This window comes from Xenopus laevis, chromosome 4L (assembly GCF_017654675.1).
Source record: "Xenopus laevis strain J_2021 chromosome 4L, Xenopus_laevis_v10.1, whole genome shotgun sequence".
Lineage (NCBI taxonomy): Eukaryota > Metazoa > Chordata > Amphibia > Anura > Pipidae > Xenopus > Xenopus laevis.
Window position 1 is genome coordinate 2,455,417 of NC_054377.1, and position 25,011 is coordinate 2,480,427.

Genomic DNA, 25,011 nt, shown 5'->3' on the forward strand with positions numbered 1-25,011 from the left:
TCTTAAATGTAATTTCTACTGAAAGCATAAACTTTCTGTCCCTTTGTATTCTATGCACTGCTGGTCCTGACTACATGTCCCACGGTAACAATGTAGCAAGGGTCGGTTCTCTTTCAGCTGAGTTTCCCGTTTCTGCATAGAGGCATATTTGTCAAATCCGGCCAAGTATTAATTGGTGAACTCCGGAGCCCCAACCTGAGGTTTTAAAATCTCATTGGACAAGGACCACCTCAGCATTCCAATGCAGTCCTTGTCCAAAAAGTCTCCATAGGACCACTTAATGATCCAGTCATTGGCCCAGGACCCTTCTGACCCAGCACATGGGTGGCACACAGCATCAGAATTAGGGGTAGGCAAAGGAGGCACGTGCCTAGGGTGCAGTGGAGGGCACGTTTCCAAATGGTGGACAGACTGGTGGGAAGGGATATAAGCAAGTGAGTGACAGCAGCAGGGTGGGTGGTTGTCCAAAACATGGCGGCAAAAATAATAAAAAAAAAGTGCATGGCCCATAAAGAAGGAAAACTCAAAGTGTGCAAGGCACTATGGGTAATGGAGTCTGGGCTGGCGGACTACTGTGCCATTGCATTTTACTTTAAATCATAAATATGTCACTTTGAGTGTAATGTACAGATATGGGACCATTATCCGGAAACCCGTTATCCAGAAAGCTCCAAACTAAGGAAAGGCTGTCTCCCATTATAATAAAATAATCCAAATTTTTAAAAATGATTTCCTTTTTCTGTGTAATAATAAAACAGTCGCTTGTACATGATCCGAACTAAGATATAATTAATCCTTATTGGAAGCAAAACCAGCCTATTGGCTTTATTTCATGTATTTCATGTTAAGGACTGTCGGTCCCCAACAGTCCTTAACTGGGCTGCTGAAATTAATGCGCCGGCGCACCTGAATTGGACGCCGACCCCCCTCCCGACCCTCCCGACCCCGCTGGCCTTGCAAAACTTTTTGCAGTTACACCAATCCCCGGACCAAAAAAGGTTGGGGACCCCTGGTTTACATGATTTTCTAGTAGAGTTAACGTATGAAGATCCAAATTACGGAAAGATCTGTTATCTGGAAAACACCAGGTCACTAGCATTTTGATAACAGGTCCCATACCTGTACCAAAATTGTGCTGCCTAAATACTCTTCCCCATACAACTCTTGACGGGTCTTTGACATTTGCACATTAGTAAATATGCCTCATAGTCAGGACCAGCAGTGCAGAGGTTAGCAAGGGAAAGACAGACACTGCTTTCAACAGCAATTACCTTTACACATAGCTTGGGATGAGAGGGCACAGTAAGATTCTGAGACATGGCACCGGGATAGACAGACATGGAATTCAGACTCGCTAACTTATGTAAATAGTAATTAGCCACGGAGCGATCACCGGCCTGAATCCCTGACTTGTTCCTACCTGATCCTTTCTGCTGAGTGAAATCCTGGCTTACATCTGATCTCCTGACTCGGCACGTTCCCTCGCTCACCTTAAACGTCGTGCTTGTTCTGACTGTCGCCACGTCTGTAAAACACGGCGGATATTTTCGTTCTGACTTGGTAAATACACATGGCGAAATCAAATTCTAAGAAATCGTTATATAAATGAAAATTTTCCAAGTGGATCAGTTTTGGGTTTCGTTTCGGCTTTTCTCTCGCACTGCATTCTGGGACAAATGTGACAGTATTTGCATATTGAAAAAAAGGTTTCCATGAGAATATGAATTGTTTGCAATGGGCTTAATAAATCACTTGGGTCTCACAGTGGAAACATCTTTTCACTATAAAAGAGATCCGTGCAAGCGGGCTTTATACTCACATAATAAAATAAAACCTTAAAAGGGGAAATAAAGACCATTTCTGTTTCTGAATATACTAAAAGCAGATACTTCACTCTACAGATCAATTATTTTGCTCTTTTGGGTTTGAACCCATTGCCAGCAAGATGGCCGGCAGCCATACTGTCTACTCACTGGAGCTTAAGTCTACGGGGAATGAGTAGCGTGTCTATAGATTTACAAAGAAGCTGCTTATTTCCTATTGGATCCCCTTTTCGGAGTGTAACACAGCATATAGAAGTGGCAAGAGGTGAGCGGCACATGGGTTTACCCTTGAATGCCCCTTGCTTGCACATCCTTTAGAACATATAAGTTGGCTAAAGTGGGGGATACTTACATTCTTAGTAGTTTTCCAAAACCAAAATACTTTCTACAATATTCATACTGGTCACCACTTCCCTAGGTGCCAACTGATTTCCTTGGTGCCAGTAGGGTTGCCACCTTTTCTGGAAAAAAATACCTATATTCTTGCCATTTTTTCCTATTAATAACATTGGCATCAAGCTTCATTTTTACCGGCCAGTTCGGTAAAATACTGGCCAGGTGGCGACCCTAGGAGCCAGGCAGCTAGTGTGCCATTTAGTTAACCTGCACCAATATTGGGAAGTCGAACTTTAGACATGAAGGTGCCCAGGGAAAGGTAAGTGGGGGAGTCTCCTTTATTTATATAACAGATCTACCAGTAGTGCAGTGCCACTGTTAAAGGGGTTCCAGTAGGAAGCCTGGCCAGACACAATTCTCCTGATTTTGGACCCTGGGGTTTGTCAGGTACTGGGTGGTTGTCTGGGCAGATCAAAGCCATGTCTACCTGTTAAGGGGTGTGGTTGAAGCAAATAGGGGGGTGGTCTATTTCGACAACCAGGACCAGTAACATGAAAAAAAAATTGTTTCTACTTACCGATATCCGCTTGTGCTCCTTTTCAGAAAAGGCTACAGTGCGTGCGGCGCTCGATTTCTCCTCCCTGCCTTGTATAGGAGATAGCCAGGGAAGAGAAATCGATCGCTGCACGATGGATCGTCGCCTTGTAGCCTTTTCAGAAGAGGAGCGCAAGGAGTATCTGTTATAAGTTATTTCTTAATAAAGACTTTAAATTTAAATGTGTCTTGGTGGGGTTTTTTTTTTCGTTATGTAGAAACCCTTTTTTTTTTAAAAAAAAATGATGTTACTGGTCCTTTAGCAGGTCAGGAGGGCAGGTAGCATGGGCCACTGAATTTATTATCAGAATTTATTTTGAAGATTTGATACATCTTTTCAAGGCTGAATTTCCCTGCAATATCTACAGGATCCGAGCCCACTCCCCCACAACATCTCATTACCTGTGTTTAGTGTTTCATTATTTCTCCCATTTCGAGATTTGAGAGGCACAGGAGATCCACAGGTGATGCTGAAGGCATCTTGCAGGCCTAGAAAAAAGAAGGTGTCTGTCAGTATATGAGATGGGTGCAACATTCTGGGGTTGCCAAGTGAAAGGGGAACAGTCACTGCAGCAGAAACAAATGCATTCATGTAATCTAGATTATTTTGATCTGGTTTTTGAGATAGTTTTTGTTTTCGGGGAGGTTCAATTGGAGCTGACTGGCGGTTTCCTCCAAGAGACGTCAACATCCAAGGATGTGAATCGGTATGATTTTGCCCAAGCCCATGATAAATCTCAGCCTGTTGCACCCAGAGCATGCCTTTTATGCACTGGCCACTCCCATAGTCGCTGGGGCGACTAATCTCCCCGAATCTGTCCGTGTGCCCTTACCCTAAGGGTACAAACATACCACAAAGGGTTCAAACAAAAATAAATAACTCAAGCAGTGGGTGGGACAAGAGCACTATAATGGCAGCTTATGGGGTCAGGGTATCCATAACTCAAGCAGTGGGTGGAACATACACACAGATTTCATACTATGGATATGGATCATTTTAGAAGGTTTATTAATGTCATTGGTATGCTCTTTTTCATAGGACAGTATCTGTGCAACGCTAATATCTGTATATCTAAAATAAAGATGGTGTCACTGACTAAGAGTGAAGCTGCCCAGCTTGATTTACAGGCCATAAATGGTTACAGAGTCCATTTACAGTACAATACATAAGCATACTGATGCTGTGTTTTATATCGTTGTTCATGTTAGATGAACAAAAAAAGTCAGACTGGGTTCACTGTACATGGATATGTCCTAAAATATCCTGGTTTTTAAATTTTTATTTGTTGGGAAGCATGGCTATTGGCCAGGTACATAATCCGTAGCCTGCGGGGCTTTCTGCAGTATATAGAACTGGCACTTTCAAAGTCCCGATGTATAAGCCATGTGTTCCATACTCACCAGGAACAGAATGAACATCAGACTGGCAGCTTAGGAAACACCTCTCATTCCCACCATTCTTAACACAACGCAGAATGCCTTTTGGCGATACAAAAGCAGGAGGGACGCTCTCTACCTCTAAACGGAATAAAACAGAATTATCAGTAGAAAAAGCAAGGGACTGGTAGGCTAGAGAACCTGGAGGTCCAGTTCATAAAGTGAGCCTATGGCTGCTGAGGGATCCTGGGAATTGTAGTTCTAGCTAGTGGGCAAAACCTTGTGATATATATATTGCTATACAGAGCTTATTGGGAAGCAGGGGGATGCTGGTGCCAAAGGGGAATTCAAACTCCTTGGGTTCAGGTTGCCCTTGGTCTAAGAATGATTGTTAACAAGGCCTCTGCTATAAGCAATAGTCAGAACATTAATCCCACTCAGTTTGAAGCAAAGTCTAGCAGATATTCCCCATAATTCAAAGCTAGCCAATGCTAAAAAGCATGTATCACCCCAATGCACTACAAGCAAACATTAGTATACATTTCCCACAATGCTTTGCAAGCGAGCATCCAGTACAGCTAAAGGCGAGTGCATGCTTGGGTGTTTCGTTGCATGACATGCACAATGTTGACAACAAAATATAAATAGGAAGAAATAATAGTTGCAAATATAAAGTATCTCCTGTTTTTCAACAGTGCAACAATGACGTTCTCAACACTAAATACAATTAGACAACATGGAACTAAAATTTGTACAGTCTGTATTAGTTACACTTGTATACAATATATATAAATAAACCTCACAGCTGCCCAGGGACAGCAGAGGGAACACAATGCAGTTACGTGATGTGTTTCCGAGGCTTCTTACCAACGCAGTCTCTGTTATTCCAGTGAAGTTTATACCGAGGGTGGCACTGGCACAAGTAACTGCCAACTGTGTTCACACAGACGTGCTGGCAGCCGCCATTGTTGATGCTACATTCGTTTACGTCTGTTAAAAAAAAAAAAAACATTAACGTGATACAACGGGCATAGCAAACGAGAACATGTGACAGAGACGAGCAACTAAATAAACAAAGGGGATAAAAGGGATCAGTATGAGTAGGACTCTTGCACATGCAGTCTATGAGAAATAAGAAGGAATGTTGGCACAAGCCTATATCTAAATAGTATAGGTGTGAGGCTGACATCATCTCTTGTATAGTAAGTGTGAGTTTCCACCTTCAAGTAAATCTGACTATAATATATATAATAGCCCCATTGTAGCCTGCACTGTGCAAACACATTCCTGGACACAGGTAAAAATAGCAAAGCAAAGAGATGGGCAAGCCAATGACAATGTGATGCTGTTTATAGTAGGGTGGAACCTTCTGGGTTTCTATGGCTCCTTAGGAATATGAACCCGAACTTGATCTTTTTTTATTTATTGACTGGAGCTTGGAAAAAGAAGGGCCACAACAATATACTTTAAAGTATCCCTGATCCATTAGACTGTAAGCTCTTGAACTAGGACACATCTCCCACCTCTACTCTCCAGCAGGACATTGTTCCCAACTGGAACCAGGGGCTGAATTATGAAGTACTGTCTCTGCATGTAGGGTGCTGTGGGCCTTTATTTCCCAGAAACCCAGTGGGGCCCTACACCCGCCAGTCCGACCCCGGGATTCCCCTACCTCCACAGTGGGTGATCCCATACAATGTATAGCCTTTGTCACATGTGCATGCAAAGGATCCTGGGTAATTGATACAGGTCTGGTCACATGTCCGCTCGAAGGAACACTCATCAACATCTGTCATTTGAGAAAAAAAAAGAGCATTTGTGTTTGTTCCACTGTATATGAAGCCAAAAGCAAGTAATATATAATAATCCATTATCTGATAACTTGTTATCCAGAAAGCTCAGAATTACAGAAAGACCGTCTCCTATAGACTCCATTATAATCAAAAAATGCACATTTTTAAAAATGCTTTTCTTTTTTCTGTGTAATAATAAAACAGTAGCTTGCACTTGATCCCAACTAAGATATAATTAATCCTTATTGGAAGCAAAATCAGCCTATTGGGTTTATTTCATGTTTATATAATTGTCTAGTAGACTTAAAGGGGACCAGTCACCAAAAAAAATGATTCCAAATCCTATTTTATCATATTAATCAAGCAAAATGAACTTTAATTACACTGTATAATTTATTTGAATCTTGTTTCTATCAGTCTGGGAATTCATAATTATAGCAACCAGGAAGGAGCCATTTTGTGGACACTGTTATTAAGGCACTCCTTGCATCATCTCAGAATCTTGTTTGTGCACCAGAATGTCCATCCCCATTCAATGGCTACATAATAAAATGGTTAAGAGAACTGGGGGAATGTAGGGAGAGCAGTGACATCTAGGAAGTGCTGAATGGAAAGTGAAAGTAATTGCTTGCCCCGCCTCTAGAGGAGGGGCAGGCAATATTTGATTGAGAGCTGATATTTTTAAATGAGTTTACAACAGCTATGAATGCTTTAATAAAAAAAAGAAATTGGATTTCATATTTAATTTGAAAAGGACTTTTATTATACAGATTTTTATATCTGGGTGACGGGTCTACTTTAAGGTATGACGATCCATCATGCCGAAAACCCCAGGTCCCGAGCATTCTGGATAAGAGGTCTCATAACTGTATTATAATGACTTTATTCAGAAGATAAATATCTGTTGTATGTAATTCCTGCTGTAAGCATGATTCCGCCCCCTAATCACCCGCTAACTAGTCAGTGACCAACTGCAAGCTCAGTGCTAATCAGTAGGTGCCTGGTGCAAGCACTAATATAGGCAAGAGAGTGACAACAATAAGAAGGGATGATTAGCAGGAGCAATAAGGAACATACACATAACATCATCATTCTGGGGAATTTTTTCTTTAATTTATTATATGTGAGAGCACAAGCAGCACAGCTGATAAGAAGCTCACTGCTACTCCTTGTTCTGTGTTGGACCCTTTGCTCTGGAGGTAGACTCCCTTGTATCCGTCCCACAATGCTGTTATTATTACTTTGCACATTGCAATACTGTTAGTCCTTTCTGGAATAAATCTCAACTGATCTGCCCCACTTTGCCTTTAATTTGCAGACAGTTCCCACCTGAAACCAAAGGAGGTCCTATGCCCAGAGATCATGCAGGAACCTTGTGTTTGTCTGACAATGGTGCGTTCCTAATGTGTATTTGTGAAGCGGGTGTTTGTGGGTAAATATAACTAAGTGTGTAAAATGCAAATGTGCAAGCTTGTACGTGATCCGTTACATGTTCCTCTCTTTCCCAAAACAGCTGATTTTATGGGATTAAATTCCCTATGCCAAGGAGTTTCCCAGTGCCATTCAAGTCTGTGAGTCTGGACACAATGTGATACAGCTGTGAGAAGAGAGGTCAGCACTGGGGGGAGAGCAAAGCCATTGAGCTCCTCAATCTTCTTCCCCATCTCATTCATTATGTGAGCGTTCAAGCAATTAGCCACGTACCTTGACAAGACTTCTCGTCTGTTAACAATTTGAAGCCCGTTTTGCAGCTACAATCAAAGCTCCCAACAGTGTTTCTGCAGAAATGGTCACATCCACCGTTACTGGTCTGGCATTCGTCAATATCTGCTCCAAACACAACACAAACCATTCAAATCCCACAGCTTTGTACGGTGTAAAGGATGACGCAAATTACTTTTGATACATTATACACCATAACTATACATTGTATTTTGAATTTCAAGGGTTTTATTTTATATTCAACCTTATTTAACTCAAGCCTGCAGCCTAGTGCCTTTATATAGCCACAAAACCCCTCAGTGACTTCTAATATCCTTATCATGTACAGTAGGGGGTACATTATCCCTTATAATACATGAGTGATACTCAGAGTTCCCTGTATAACTCAGCCTGCAGCCTTGTGCCTTTATATGGTGACAGAACAACCCCTCAGTGACTTCTAATATCCTTATCATTTACAGTAGGGGGTACATTATCCCTTATAATACATGAGTGATACTCAGAGTTCCCTGTATAACTCAGCCTGCAGCCTTGTGCCTTTATATGGTCACAGAACAACCCCTCAGTGACTTCTAATATCCTTATCATTTACAGTAGGGGGTACATTATCCCTTATAATACATGAGTGATACTGAGAGTTCCCTGTATAACTTAGCCTGCAGCCTTGTGCCTTTATATGGTCACAGAACAACCCCTCAGTGACTTCTAATATCCTTATAGTAGCCGTTTTATCTAAAGCACCAATGAACTCAACAGAATGGGGGAAGATTTATATCTACTTTTGTTATGTTACTGGTTCTTTAAATTATTTATTTACACTTGTAACATGTAAACATGTTTGTTACATTTTAGTTTCCTAAAGTACAACAGGACATACCTTTACATGTCTTTCCATCAAACTGCAGGGTAAACCCGACAGGGCAACTGCAGCGAACGCCCGTTGATGTGTCCCTGCACGTGCGATCACACCCGCCATTGTTAACGGCACAGGTTTCTGGGAGGAAAATGACGGCAAACTGTTAATCCAACTGAGAAAGTCTGTAACTAGAGCTGAGACAGAACATCTCATTCTGTTGCCTCCCTTTGTATTAGTGAGCTTGAGTCTTTGCACCTCTCTGGGATTCCTATATGGTTGCTAAGCTCACAGGCTATAGCAACAGGGCATTGTTTGGTTGTTAAAATGAAATCAATAGTCTCATAAATGATATGGCCCACCAGAAGGCATTTTAAAGGGGTAATACATGGCCTTATTCTGTATTCAATGAATTGAGCTTGTGCTAAACATAAATGGGTAATTATAATATGAGCGTATCCATCAAGTCCTTCATTTTCCTGCTGTATAAATAACACGTACTTCATTATTATGATTAAGAGCAGAGGGAGGCTTCTGCTACACTAGGAAAAGAGAGACCAACCAAATCCTCCCCCACCTCCCAATTTCAGGTCTGAGTCCCGTTCTCACCCATTACCAGCCTCCGTTTCACTCGCTTGTCCATGTCTGATATAGCGGTGGAATTAGTCTCTGGTTCATCCTTCTCTGTAAGACCAAGTCAAGGCAAAGTCAGAAGTTTATTGGACTGTGTAACGGTCCAAAACACCAGCCTCCCCAAATAATATATGTGATGTAAAGTTAGATAGGGACAACAAGAAAATCCCATGAGGTGAGGACTAAGCCACTTTTCAATTGGTTTTCATTTTTTATAGTTTTTGAATTATTTGCCTTCTTCTTCGGACTCTTTTCAGCTTTCAAATGAGGGTCAGTGACCCCATCTAAAAAACAAATGCTCTGTAAGGCTACACATTTATTCTTACTGCTACTTTTTATTCCTCATCTTTCTATTCAGTCCCTCTCCTATTTATATTCCAGCCTCTTATTCAAATCAATGCATGGTTGCTATGGGAATTTGGACCCTAGTGATCAGATGGCTGAAATTGCAAATTGGAGAGCTGCTGAATAAAAAGCCAAATAACTCAAAAACCACAATTAATAAAAATGAAAATCAATTGTAAATTGTCCAAGAATATCACTACAGTTAATACTATGATGAACAACCCTTTAAACCTCTGGGCTCTCTGCCTTTAATACAGCTAATCCCCCTCTCCATCCTCATTATAACCCAAGAAAATACTTGGTCACCCCAATACTAATAATTTTCTAAGGTCTCTAAGGACATATTCCAACATATTGACCAAACTCAGGTCTCATATCTTCATATGTGTTTCTCCCTCTATAGCTTGTGCACTACCTCCTGGGTGCTTTCTATTCTGCAATTTCATCAACTTTGTTTTCTTTCTCTTTTGTTACCCCCAGGTGCCTCCACCCACTTGGGTGGATTGGATTGGATTGGTTGCCATGGGTTACTGCACCTAGGCAGTAACTTATGGCAACCAATCCAATTTTTGTTTTCAATGTTCAACCTACAACTGGCTGCACTATATACCTTGTATTATAAAGGAATATATATATATATATATATATATATATATATATATATATATATATATATATATATATATATATATATATATATATATATATATATATATATATATATATATATGTATATGTGTGTGTGTGTGTGTAGACAGATATATAGATATACTAACCAATGCAGGCTTTCCCGTTAGAGTGCATTGTGTATTTTGGATGACAGCTGCAAACCAGGCCATTGTCCGTATCATTGCACGTATGCTGGCATCCTCCGTTCCCATGGTTACACGTCACTGAAAAACAAAGACTAACTGTCATATATGGAATTGTTACCATGAGCAGCACCACCCAACAGTAAAGGCAATAATATAAATATATATTTAACTTCATTAAATTATGTAAATTACGCTTAGCCTTTCCAAGCTGGCGCTGTGGGCATAACATTTTAATGTTTAAATTAAAGGGATACTGTCATGGGAAAAAAACATTTTTCAAAATGAATCAGTTAATAGTGCTGCTCCAGCAGAATTCTGCACTGAAATCCATTTCTCAAAAGAGCAAACAGATTTTTTTATATTCAATTTTGAAATCTGACATGGGGCTAGACATTTTGTCAATTTCCCAGCTGCCCCTGGTCATGTGACTTGTGCCTGCACTTTAGGAGAGAAATGCTTTCTGGCAGGCTGCTGTTTTCCCTTCTCAATGTAACTGAATGTGTCTCAGTGGGACCTGGATTTTACTATTGAGTGTTGTTCTTAGATCTACCAGGCAGCTGTTATCTTGTGTTAGGGAGCTGCTATCTGGTTACCTTCCCATTGTTCTTGTTAGGCTGCTGGGGGGGAAAGGGAGGGGTTGATATCACTCCTACTTGCAGTACAGCAGTAAAGAGTGATTGAAGTTTATCAGAGCACAAGTCAAATGACTTGGGGCAGCTGGGAAATTGACCAAATGTCTAGCCCCATGTCAGATTTCAAAATTGAATATAAAAAAATTTGTTTGCTCTTTTGAGAAATGCATTTCAGTGCAGAATTCTGCTGGAGCAGCACTATTAACCGATTCATTTTGAAAAAAAAAAAATTTCCCATGACAGTATCCCTTTAAATGTTCTTTTATCCAGGATATGTTTCAGTAAAGTGAACAGCTATGTTTCCCCTTTAAACTTGGGTTTAGGCTACTCATCATGCAAGAGGCCTATTACAGCACTGCTAGGCATCCAACGAGCTTCCATGATGAGTAGCCTAAACCCAAGTTTAAAGGGCAAACGTAGCTGTTCACTTTACTAAAACATATCCTGAATATAAGAACATTTCATTTAAACTGTCAGCTCCTGCAGCTGTAAATGTGGCTGGCCTGCTGTGAATTTTGGGTAGCGCAGTTCCCAACAGCTGGAGTTTCTGACATCTCCACTCTAAGCCGCTTCAGACGGGTGATTGATTCTACCTGGAGCCTCATTAGCTGGGCTACTAAGCGCGAGTGTTTGTTTAAAGGGAATCATATGTTTCACTGTTTTGACAGTCGCATTCCGCACACGTTTCAGAAGTAGAAACTAAAAGCAGAAACCGTCTGTTCCGACCAAAGAGCAGCCAACGATCTGCAGACCTTTCTCCCTAATGAGACCTTCTCCCTTCATTAAGGGTAACAAAACAGTGGTGAAATCTGAGAATCCGCCCTTGCTTGTGGCCTCTCTCCCTTGCCCTGATGAAACACATTCTGAGACGTCTGTTTATTTAATTTCTCCGTCTTTCCCCCAAGGACCCCCTCGTTTCTCAACCTCGCTTCTTAAAAAGAGAATTAGCGCTAACACGAGAAGCCCTTGTTTATATCTCATGGACGTCTCGAAAATGTTTGGCGCTCGCCAGTGGCCCATTTCCCCTTATTTTTATCACGCCGAGTGTTTATTTATTTCTCTTGCGAAATGGCTTTTCTGCGCTCGCAGTCGACTTCCAAACGTGGCATTCGTTTAGAAACCTAATACTAAATGACAGTCAAAACTATTCCAATTCATCTTTATAAAAAGAAAAAACAAAGTTGTGTTATAAGAGGCAACAACATCAACATGTGTTTTTTTTAGCGAGGCTTTAGCATGGCACTCTTCTTCCTTATAATGCCCATCTTATAGCTGAGGAAATCAATATGGCAGCTCCGTCCATCACAAATATATCCCACCCATAAAAATACAAATATACAGAAAAGAAATGCTCTGGGCACAAAATAAGCTATACCCTCATACTGTACTGTCTAAGGCAGTGATCCCCAACCAGTAGCTCGTGAGCACCATGTTGCTCTCCAACCCCTTGGATGTTGCTCTCTATGTCCTCAAAGCAGGTGCTTATTTTTGAATTCCAGGCTTGAAAGCAAGTTTTAATTGCATAAACTAAGTATAGAGCCAAGTAGAGCCTCTTGTAGGCTGCCAGTCCATGAAGGGGTTACCAAATGGCCAATCACAGCCCTTATTTGGCACCCCAAGGGACTTTCTCATGCTAGTGTTGCTCTCCAACTCTTTTTACATTTGAATGTGGCTCACAGGTAAAAAAGGTTGGGGACCCCTGGTCTAAGGGAATCAATATGGCACCTCCCTCCTCCCATATGTATAAATACAAATATACAGAGAAGGAATGTTCTGGGCACACAATAAGCTATACCCTCATACTGTACTGTCTAAGGGAATCAATATGGCACCTCCTCCCATATGTATAAATACAAATATACAGAGAAGGAATGTTCTGGGCACACAATAAGCTATACCCTCATACTGTACTGTCTAAGGGAATCAATATGGCACCTCCCTCCTCCCATATGTATAAATACAAATATACAGAGAAGGAATGTTCTGGGCACACAATAAGTTATACCCTCATACTGTACTGTCTAAGGGAATCAATATGGCACCTCCCTCCTCCCATATGTATAAATACAAATATACAGAGAAGGAATGTTCTGGGCACACAATAAGCTATACCCTCATACTGTACTGTCTAAGGGAATCAATATGGCACCTCCTCCTCCCATATGTATAAATACAAATATACAGAGAAGGAATGTTCTGGGCACACAATAAGCTATACCCTCATACTGTACTGTCTAAGGGAATCAATATGGCACCTCCCTCCTCAGATATGTATAAATACAAATATACTCACAGATACAGTGGCGTTGGTTCTTTGCTAGTTCAAACCCAGGTCGGCAATCGCAGGACGCACCACCCCTGGGACTCTCTCTACAGATATGGGCACAGCCGTGGTCTTTGTTCATGCAACTTAACCCCTCTGGAAAATAAAAGGTGTCAAAATAATTTCAGTTTTTAGGTTTCACATCACTGCGCTCTTGTACCTATACACAAGTCAGAACAACACAAAACATGTTTTAAAATTAGTTTTATAAAGACGGCCTGCAAAGCATTAGACACAATCTGGGTTGCAATATATTCTGGCAAAACTCGCTATTTGGATTTTATTGTGGAGTCTACGAAGGAAAAGATCAGAGATGACAAGAGCTAATGTTTTTATGACTGCACAGAGTTTATTCACTTTTTACATTCTCAAGGCACTACACAACAACCAACCATCCTTGGCTGCTATCAACTCACTAGTGGGGGGGGGCTCAGCCCCAAAACCATAAAATCCACCCTTTGTTCTCCCAGGCTCTGGCCTAATAAACCTGCCGCCTCCTTAACGCCAGAATCTCGTGTCACTTTTTCAGAAGATCATAAATGTCATTCCTGACCCCAGAAGAATTCTGTCTGACTTCCAAGGAAAAGTGTTTCACAAGGTGCCAATGTTAAATGACTATTTACTGGCAATGAGATACTGACCAGCGAACAGACAGTTGCTCATCGCCATTGCGACACTCGGCCTACGGAAATACATTCAGCATTCGCTCATTAACAGGAAGAAAAAGAAAATGTTGCTAATTTAAAACATGTGTACAGGCAACTTTTACCTCTTATAATACACAGGTTTATTATGGGTTAATGTTGTTTAAAATGTATTACAATTTTTTTTTATAGAATGTGCAGGAAATCTGGGCGTTTTCTAATTTAGGGAAAGCAAAGCCGCAGTTTTGCGTCTGACGTAATTCTCCCTCGCAGTTATACGCCAGGGTAAATACACTGAAGAGATGAGGTCTGCAATCAAAGACCTGGAGCTTAAGAATCGCTTGTCACTTCCACATGCTCAGGCCGTGCAAAGAGTAACGTGATCCCCTCATTAAAGGGAGTCGTTTCATTGCCAATAAAACAAGCACAACGCCACCGTCTTGTGGATATTTTAAGCATTATGATAATTTTGTAGATCACTCTGTATTTCAAAGGGTCCGTGAAAGGGTGACTAACCAGGGGCCACAAAAATTGTTGGGCCCTACAGACACCAGCTGAAGATAGCAATTATATTACATTGGGACAGATGGTGCCTATAGTAACAGTGGATAATAGTCTCTGGGAAGGGAGTGTGACTGAGGGATAGCAGGTATAGTAGGGAGAGATGGTGCCTATAGTAACAGTGGATAATAGTCTCTGGGAAGGGAGTGTGACTGTAGGATAGCAGGTATAGTAGGGAGAGATGGTGCCTATAGTAACAGTGGATAATAGTCTCTGGGAAGGGAGTGTGACTGTGGGATAGCAGGTATAGTAGGGAGAGATGTGTCTATAGTAACAGTGGATAATAGTCTCTGGGAAGGGAGTGTGACTGTGGGATAGCAGGTATAGTAGGGAGAGATGGTGTCTATAGTAACAGTGGATAATAGTCTCTGGGAAGGGAGTGTGACTGTGGGATAGCAGGTATAGTAGGGAGAGATGGTGTCTATAGTAACAGTGGATAATAGTCTCTGGGAAGGGAGTGTGACTGTGGGATAGCAGGTATAGTAGGAAGAGATGTGTCTATAGTAACAGTGGATAATAGTCTCTGGGAAGGGAGTGTGACTGTAGGATAGCAGGTATAGTAGGGAGAGATGGTGCCTATAGTAACAGTGGATAATAGTCTCTGGGAAGGGAGTGTGACTGTGGGATAGCAGGTATAGTAGGGAGAGATGGTGTCTATAGTAACAGTGGATAATAGTCTCTGGGAAGGGAGTGTGACTGTGGGATAGCAGGTATAGTAGGGAGAGATGTGTCTATAGTAACAGTGGATAATAGTCTCTGGGAAGGGAGTGTGACTGTGGGATAGCAGGTATAGTAGGGAGAGATGGTGTCTATAGTAACAGTGGATAATAGTCTCTGGGAAGGGAGTTTGACTGTGGGATAGCAGGTATAGTAGGGAGAGATGGTGTCTATAGTAACAGTGGATAATAGTCTCTGGGAAGGGAGTGTGACTGTGGGATAGCAGGTATAGTAGGGAGAGATGGTGCCTATAGTAACAGTGGATAATAGTCTCTGGGAAGGGATAGCAGGTATAGTAGGGAGAGATGGTGTCTATAGTAACAGTGGATAATAGTCTCTGGGAAGGGAGTGTGACTGTGGGATAGCAGGTATAGTAGGGAGAGATTGTGCCTATAGTAACAGTGGATAACAGTCTCTGGGAAGGGAGTGTGACTGTGGGATAGCAGGTATAGTAGGGAGAGATGGTGCCTATAGTAACAGTGGATAATAGTCTATGGGAAGGGAGTGTGACTGTGGGATAGCAGGTATAGTAGGGAGAGATGGTGCCTATAGTAACAGTGGATAATAGTCTCTGGGAAGGGAGTGTGACTGTGGGATAGCAGGTATAGTAGGGAGAGATGGTGCCTATAGTAACAGTGGATAATAGTCTCTGGGAAGGGAGTGTGACTGTGGGATAGCAGGTATAGTAGGGAGAGATGTGTCTATAGTAACAGTGGATAATAGTCTCTGGGAAGGGAGTGTGACTGTGGGATAGCAGGTATAGTAGGGAGAGATGGTGTCTATAGTAACAGTGGATAATAGTCTCTGGGAAGGGAGTGGTGACTGTGGGATAGCAGGTATAGTAGGGAGAGATGGTGTCTATAGTAACAGTGGGATAATAGTCTCTGGGAAGGGAGTGTGACTGTGGGATAGCAGGTATAGTAGGGAGAGATGGTGTCTATAGTAACAGTGGGATAATAGTCTCTGGGAAGGGAGTGTGACTGTGGGATAGCAGGTATAGTAGGGAGAGATGGTGTCTATAGTAACAGTGGGATAATAGTCTCTGGGAAGGGAGTGTGACTGTGGGATAGCAGGTATAGTAGGGAGAGATGTGTCTATAGTAACAGTGGATAATAGTCTCTGGGAAGGGAGTGTGACTGTGGGATAGCAGGTATAGTAGGGAGAGATGGTGCCTATAGTAACAGTGGGATAATAGTCTCTGGGAAGGGAGTGTGACTGTGGGATAGCAGGTATAGTAGGGAGAGATGTGTCTATAGTAACAGTGGATAATAGTCTCTGGGAAGGGAGTGTGACTGTGGGATAGCAGGTATAGTAGGGAGAGATGGTGTCTATAGTAACAGTGGATAATAGTCTCTGGGAAGGGAGTGTGACTGTGGGATAGCAGGTATAGTAGGGAGAGATGGTGTCTATAGTAACAGTGGATAATAGTCTCTGGGAAGGGAGTGTGACTGTGGGATAGCAGGTATAGTAGGGAGAGATGGTGTCTATAGTAACAGTGGATAATAGTCTCTGGGAAGGGAGTGAGACTGTGGGGTAACAGATACAGTAAGGCAAATTAGCATGAAAGAGAAGAATTATGTTATAGCTCCACAATAACTGAAGTCTGTATGTTAAAAAAGAGTTCTACTTTATACACTGGCCTTTGTAAAGCCTATTTACCTTATGCTCTAGCACCATTGCTCTACACCTACTATACTCGACTGTGGTGTCTGATAGGCGGTTGACCTCTATCTTCGGAGCCTGACCACAGACCAGAAAGTTGGAAACAGAGGAGTTGATGTTGGCGAATGAAAACCCCAAAGCTAATGAGATTCCAGTGCTGGGAACCCATGCATGTTTAATCCAGATTCTCTCAAATCCTTCGGTTGAGCTAAAGAAAACATATTTCCCGGGACCTCTAACCGAGCCGCTTAGTTGGGCCGTCGCACGGGACGTCAGGCGCAACCTTCTCAGCCCATAAAATAAATACTTTGGCTTTGCTTACAAGTTTCCTGGATAGAGTTAAGGTGACGGATCACTTTGTAATCAGAAGGTCAGGAGTTGAGTTATAACCTGGCTGAGAGGACTAGTTATGCTTCAGTGGTTCAAACAATTTCGCTCCTTCCCGAGCAAATGACCCCGAGGCCATGGAAGGAACTTGTCTAAATGGAACCAGAAGAAAAACAAAACCCAACAAAGCGCCTGATAATCCAGAGCCCTCATGTGTCTAAATAAGCACCAAACACACTATTGAAAAAAAATGTAGCAGAAGTTTGTTCTACGTCTCTTAAAGGGAGTTAATTTTTTAGCATGTCATAGAATGGCTGATTCTTAGCAACTTTTCAATTGGTCTTCATTTTTAATTTATTATATTTTTTTAATTATTTGCCTGTATTATTTTGCTGTAGCCAGCTTTTAAATGGGGTTCACGGACTCCATCTAAAAAACAAATGCTCTGTAAGGCTTCAAATGTATTGTTATTGCTACTTTGAATTAATCATCTTTCTATCCAGGCCTCTCCTATTCATATTCCAGTTTCTTATTTAAACTACTGCCTGATTGCTATGGTGAGTTGGACCCTAGCAACCGGATAGCTGCTGAAAACCAGCTGTAAACTGAATATCAAGCTCTTTTTCATACTTAAAGTTAATTTTAATCTACTGCTTCTGCTACACTGTTTCATAGGGTCAGGCTCAGGTTCAGAAGCAGAGAGAATTAACAGCCAGGCAGATTTTACTTTAAAAAACAATTTTAAATGGAAACCACTCTAAATCATACCTCCCAACTGTCCCTTTTTTGGAGGGACAGTCCCTCTTTTGACAGCTCAACCCGCAGTCCCTCATTTGTACTGAAATGTCACTATTTTCTCTGCACTGAACAGCCAGAAAAAGAAACAACGTTTCTAACTTAATTGGCTTTTGGCAGAGAGCCCAGAATAGCTAACAAGTGCAAATAAGATACTTTGTAACAATTTTGAGACACAAAAAAAACAGTTTAGATAAGGAGAAATATTTTCAAACTTCCATAACCTGCCAAATTTTGTAAAATGAACATGGTAATTAAGGGGTGTGGCCACAGAAAGGGGCATGGTCAAAACATTTTGTTGCGATACGTGTGAAAAAAACATTTTGTCCCTCTTTTTACTTCCAAAATGTTGGGAGGTATGCTCTAAATGTTTAAATAGTGTATATGTGGGAAAGTTGCTTATGGGCCCCTTCTTTTTAAACACCATAACAAGCCCATACAAAATGGTAATGAAGCTTCTACTTCTGCCCATTCTGGGTGACTTTGCCGAGTATGACAATTTCGGGGTTAAAGTTCAGCTGGTAGACAGATAAAGGGCACATTAGGGGTAATTTAGATGAAGAGATTGAGAAATATTCTGTGCCGGCTCAATGGCCAGTGACTAGGGACAAATGAGCAGGTTTTGTATAGGGAGGTCTAATTGTGAATTCACTCCCAAATAAACGGACATGTAAAAACACAATAAAACAACTACGATCTATAATGCGTTTTCCCTCAGTTCAAAAAAATTATAATTTTTGTGAAAGGGGAAATTTTAACCTATTTCTAAGTATTGTTTGTATTTTTCCATCAATAAACAATAAACATGATAATCAGGGTAAAGATTATCTGCAAACAAAACATGTTCTAACTGAGTTTGAATTTATACCTATGGGAGGATGCTTTCATATTGTTTAAAATTAAGTATAAAGGTCTCATAGCATAGATCCTGTGTGAGCAGCAGTCCTGTCCTGCTTTATGGCAGCTGAGATTCTAACTATCTGTATAACAGAACATTCTGTCCCAGTGGCTGCACAGATCCTATCTGATCCCCATTGTAAGCAGCAGTCCTGTCCTGCTTTATGGCAGCTGAGATTCTAGCTATCTGTATAACAGAACATTCTGTCCCAGTGGCTGCACAGATCCTATCTGATCCCCATTGTAAGCAGCAGTCCTGTCCTGCTTTATGGCAGCTGAGATTCTAGCTATCTGTATAACAGAACATTCTGTCCCAGTGGCTGCACAGATCCTATCTGATCCCCATTGTAAGCAGCAGTCCTGTCCTGCTTTATGGCAGCTGAGATTCTAGCTATCTGTATAACAGAACATTCTGTCCCAGTGGCTGCACAGATCCTATCTGATCCCCACTGTAAGCAGCAGTCCTGTCCTGCTTTATGGCAGCTGAGATTCTAGCTATCTGTATAAGAGAAGATACAGACTATGATTTTCATGGGTCTTACCGGATATCCAGTATCAGTGCAGAGTATATGTGATATTATGTGTGATTTTTTAATAGTACATAATAAGCAGATGAAAGAAGCCAGAAGGAAAGTGCCATAAACTTGTATTTAAAGGAAAACTATACCCCCAAAATGAATACTTGAGCAACAGACAGTTAATATCAAATTACCGTAAGTGGCATATATATATTTAAGTAAATATTCCCCTATTACATATCTTGCCTTGAACCACTATTTCGGAATAGTCTGTGTGTCACCTGACCAGAAATACTGCAGCTCTAACTGTAACAGGAAGAAGTGTGGAATCAAAAGACACAACTCTGTCTGTTAATTGGCTCATGTGACCTAACATGTATAGTTTGTTTGGTATGTTTGTGTGCTCTGTGAATCATAGGATCCCAGGGGGCTGCCCTTATTTTTTAAAATGGAAGTTTTCTATTGATGATTACCCAATGTCACCAACAATTCATAAAGTATATTATTATGAAAATGGTTTATTTACATAAAGCAGGGTTTTACATATGAGTTTTATGCAATATATTTTTCTAGAGACCTACATTGTTTGAGGGGTATAGTTTTCCTTTAAAGAGTCTCGCAAGTTCCCAAGACAAACAAACCTTAAAGTGCTAAGGGAATGGGTGAAATTTCAATCACGTCCCAATTAGCCCTTTATTTGGCGTGCAACACCTTTGACACTAAAGTTTCACGCCGCAGCTCTCTCCGCCTATTAAAAAGGCTTTAGTCAACAAAAGGAGCTGGTTCTGTGTTCCTTGCATCATTCTGCTCCGATGGCTTTTTGATTTCTTTCCCACAGTGAGAAAATCACCCGAACAAAGATCTTTCACTCCCAGCACCCGGACAAAACATGAAACGACTTTCATTAGCCTTTACACTGTCCATCAAGAGCAAATATTGCAAATAAGATTACAAATTAGTCTCATTAATGAGGTTTTTTGGGGAGGGATCTGTGAAATGTGTAACCGCTGGCCAAATATTGGGATCTGGGAAATTAAGTGTTACTTTTCTTCTTTCTTTCTTTTTATGAAACGGAATATTCTTTGTGTGGGTTCAGCATCCAAAGAAGGGGCCCCTCAGTGGCAGGTACTGTGCTAAAGTTCACTGACTTTCAATGAAACAATTTCAGGGATGAAAACGAAGTGCCCCTGGGGTATTTTGGGTTAAAAAAAACAAAAAAAAAAAAACTTTGTGTGAGACCCAGCAAGATTCTATTTTATTATGGGGAATTTACACTATTTAGCCAATATTTTCCAGGCAATTTAAAAAAATAAAAATAAAAATTAGTTTAGCCTTAACTTTTAGTATGATGCAGACAATGATATTCTGAGATAACTTGCAATTAGTCTTTTTTATTGTTATAATTTAGATTTTGGTTCAGCAGCTTTGTTTGGAATGGCAGCGGCTCTCTGGTTGCTAGGGTTAACCCTAGCAACCAGGCAGTGGTTTGAATGAGAGGCTGGAAGATGAACTGAACAGGACAGGCCTGAATAGAAAGATAGGAAATAAAAAGTAGCCCCCACTTGAAAGCTGAAAATAGGCAGAAGAGGCAAATCATTTTTTTAAACTATAGATACAGGAGGTAAAGAGGCCGTGTTCATTAGAGCTAATGATATATAATGTCTGTGCGAATATATATTGAAAAAAGTACCCCCTCTTGTAAATTATAGGGATATTATAAGATACCGAGGATTTTCATGACCATATAAAACAGCTGAGTGTTTTTATACAGGTCATGGAACTCCGAGGTAACGTCTAATATCCTCAAATTTTGCAACAGGAGGTGCTTTATTTATTATAATACACAAGTTTCAGTGAGTCGTGACAGAAATGACATCACTACTCAACATTTATAACTGATGACATCAGTACTCACCGTTTATAAGGATATAATTTACAAGATATTCATGGCTTTTGTGCATTATATGAATATAGTATGCAAAACAGTAAACATAATACGCTAGGAGTATTTCCATGCACTCTGTACTTCCTTTGTGGTTTTACACACAGTTCTCCCAGCAGGAAGTATCAAAGAGATTCTGCATTATTTCCATTGTTTGTTCAGGTCTGTTAAGGTTGGGATTAAGTTTCCTGCTCTGAAGATAAATAATAAGTGTGTTGGGCAGTTTGGGGCATTTCCATTGCAGTAGTTAGCGCTTCTACATGTCCCACTGTGCTGCTTTAGGAGACATTAACCTATTCACAAGTGGGGCTTAGCCTTAGCTCCTGTTTGTCTGGCAGAGAAGAAGGACAGCATCACTTTTTGTGTACCTAAAGGGCAATTTGTCACAGGTCTGCTCCAAGTAAACGCTATGAGTAGCCCCCTAAAAGAAACTGCGGCAGCACACATTTTTGTGGGCTAGATGGGATGGGTACTTCCCATTATTATTGCCATGTCGTTGAGCAGCATTAAGTGCCTGAAATAACATCATGAGCCATTACCACTGAAGTGAGATAATGTACACGTATACCTACAGCCAAGTAGCTTTTACTGAACTACAAATACAACTCATGTCTCCTAAAGTAAAAATTGGCCTGTAACAGCACTTCAACCATGAACAAGCCAAGAATTCAATATGGCGGACAGACACCCTACCTTCTGAGCGGTGGATACACGTGTGCTGATTGTCGCTCAGGAAGAATCCCTCTTTACAACGACACTCATAGCTTCCCATCGTGTTAATGCAGTTATGCTGGCATCCGCCATTGTTATGTGAGCACTCATCCACATCTGAAGAGAAAAATAAATCTTTATTAATTCGCTGAAAGGCCTTGTGCGTCTTCTTATCAATAACTGTCACTTAACCAACAAGCTTCTTCAGCTGATGAAAAGAAGGACTATACCTGCTATCCCACAGCCACATTTAATTATCCCCACTGTTACTATAGGCACCATCTCTTCCTACTATACCTGCTATCCCACAGTCACACTCCCTTCCCAGAGACTATTATCCACTGTTACTATAGGCACATCTCTCCCTACTATACCTGCTATCCCACAGTCACACTCCCTTCCCTGAGACTATTATCCCACTGTTACTATAGGCACCATCTCTCCCTACTATACCTGCTATCCCACAGTCACACTCCCTTCCCAGAGACTATTATCCCACTGTTACTATAGACACATCTCTCCCTACTATACCTGCTATCCCACAGTCACACTCCCTTCCCAGAGACTATCATCCACTGTTACTATAGGCACCATCTCTCCCTACTATACCTGCTATCCCACAGTCACACTCCCTTCCCAGAGACTATTATCCCACTGTTACTATAGGTACCATCTCTCCCTACTATACCTGCTATCCCACAGTCACACTCCCTTCCCAGAGACTATTATCCACTGTTACTATAGACACCATCTCTCCCTACTATACCTGCTATCCCACAGTCACACTCCCTTCCCAGAGACTATTATCCACTGTTACTATAGGCACCATCTCTCCCTACTATACCTGCTATCCCACAGTCACACTCCCTTCCCAGAGACTATTATCCACTGTTACTATAGGCACCATCTCTCCCTACTATACCTGCTATCCCACAGTCACACTCCCTTCCCAGAGACTATTATCTACTGTTACTATAGGTACCATCTCTCCCTACTATACCTGCTATCCCACAGTCACACTCCCTTCCCAGAGACTATTATCCACTGTTACTATAGGCCCATCTCTCCCTACTATACCTGCTATCCCACAGTCACACTCCCTTCCCAGAGACTATTATCCACTGTTACTATAGACACCATCTCTCCCTACTATACCTGCTATCCCACAGTCACACTCCCTTCCCAGAGACTATTATCCACTGTTACTATAGGCACCATCTCTCCCTACTATACCTGCTATCCCACAGTCACACTCCCTTCCCAGAGACTATTATCCACTGTTACTATAGGCACCATCTCTCCCTACTATACCTGCTATCCCACAGTCACACTTCCTTCCCAGAGACTATTATCCACTGTTACTATAGGCACCATCTCTCCCTACTATACCTGCTATCCCACAGTCACACTCCCTTCCCAGAGACTATTATCCACTGTTACTATAGACACACCTCTCCCTACTATACCTGCTATCCCACAGTCACACTCCCTTCCCAGAGACTATTATCCACTGTTACTATAGACACCATCTCTCCCTACTATACCTGCTATCCCACAGTCACACTCCCTTCCCAGAGACTATTACCAGAGACTAGTATCCCACTGCTACTACAGGCACTATCTCTCCATAATATACCTGCTATGACATATGCAGGGTCTTTGCTACTCTGATCTGTATACTAGACTAGCAAGTTTTCAGTAAGGAGTTAAATTCAGATTTCCCCCTCTCCCTGTTAGTTCCAATATAGATTCCTCTCATTTACCCATCATAATGGCTCTATACAGAAAGAGCACAAAGCTTTGGAACACTCAAGGGCTCTTCAGCCACTGTTAGCAGAGCCAGGGTATAATATGGTTGCCTTAGAATTAACCTCTTCATTTAACAAAGCAAATAGCTCCATGCCCCCCTTCTATTAGAAGTTTACAGCTTCTGTTAAAGGCCTGACACAATGGCTTTGTCCTCAGAGGCAGAGAATCCATTTGCATCCTCAAAGAGAATTGACCTCATCAAACTTTATAGTTTTCCTTCCAGTTAACTCCGGTCAACCAGGCCTTTTCTCTTCATGTGTGAAGTAATTGACTTGAGACGGGTCTTAAAACCTTTTATTCATTGTTAGCATTATCCTAACAATGAGCGTCTGATTGAAAGGGAAAACGCAGGACTCTGGGATGTGCAATGAGAAGCCGGGAAGTTGTCTTTGATTTGAAATAACAAAACTTGCACAGAAAGAGTGAGACTTCTCACCTGATACATTCACTCATTCAGCTAAATGAAGATTATTTATAAATCAGGAGCTTGATTTCTTTATTGTAAGTGCCCCTAGGGTTGTCTTTAGTGGGGTGCAAATAGGGGTTTGGGCCCCATTTATAGCGAGGCCATGGAAGAGCAGCAGTCCATGATAAGAAGATTGGAACTCTGGAATACGTTGTAGAGCAAGATGGAGATAGAAGGGCAGGATGGAGACATTAGGGAAACATAAAGATAGTTGGGAAGAATGGAGACAGTAGTGCTGGACTGGGGCCCACAGTCCCACCAGAGAAGCCTAACCTGAGAGACCCCATCAAACATATATAAGACTGAGCTCAGAGGCATTAGATAGCAGCATATATATTGGGTTAAGTAAACCAGGCTAGGGCCCAATGGAGGCAGGGCTCATCGGAATTTTCCCGTGGAACCCAATGGGCTAGATTGACCCTTGGAAACAGTAAGGCATCACAGTGACAGTAGGCTAAGACAGTATGACACCATGCTGAGTGTAGGACAAGATGGAGAAAGAAAATAGTAGACAACAGTAGGCAACAATAGGGAGAGCTGGAGAGAGTAGGGCGAGCTGGAGACAATAGGGCAAGCTGGAGACAGTAGGGCAACATGGAGACAGTAGGACAAGATGAAGATTGTAGGGAAAGATAGAGACAGTAGGGCAACATGGAGACAGAAGGGCAAGATGGATACAGCAGGGCAAGATGGAGACAATAGGAGAAGATGGGGAT

At 41.5% G+C, this 25,011-nt stretch overlaps 1 protein-coding gene across 4 annotated transcripts in view; it reads right to left on the minus strand.

The window, feature by feature from the left end:
• scube2.L (signal peptide, CUB domain, EGF-like 2 L homeolog) overlaps positions 1 to 25,011 on the minus strand; it is a 55,428-nt gene that overhangs the window by 21,893 nt on the left and 8,524 nt on the right. For 3 of the 4 annotated variants that reach the window (XR_005966846.1, XM_018257255.2, XM_041589693.1), the window contains exons 4-14: positions 22,003 to 22,137; positions 13,217 to 13,342; positions 10,253 to 10,369; positions 9,108 to 9,182; positions 8,523 to 8,639; positions 7,628 to 7,750; positions 5,803 to 5,919; positions 4,998 to 5,120; positions 4,155 to 4,271; positions 3,156 to 3,242; positions 1,421 to 1,525 (exon numbers count right to left, since the gene is read on the minus strand). Coding sequence is in view for 3 of the 4 variants with exons in the window: in XM_018257255.2 (XP_018112744.1) it covers positions 1,421 to 1,525; positions 3,156 to 3,242; positions 4,155 to 4,271; positions 4,998 to 5,120; positions 5,803 to 5,919; positions 7,628 to 7,750; positions 8,523 to 8,639; positions 9,108 to 9,182; positions 10,253 to 10,369; positions 13,217 to 13,342; positions 22,003 to 22,137 (1,242 nt within the window). In the remaining variant the exon portion in view is untranslated. The remainder of the gene's footprint in view (positions 1 to 1,420; positions 1,526 to 3,155; positions 3,243 to 4,154; positions 4,272 to 4,997; positions 5,121 to 5,802; positions 5,920 to 7,627; positions 7,751 to 8,522; positions 8,640 to 9,107; positions 9,183 to 10,252; positions 10,370 to 13,216; positions 13,343 to 22,002; positions 22,138 to 25,011) is intronic. The other variant, XM_041589694.1, reaches the window with a different exon arrangement.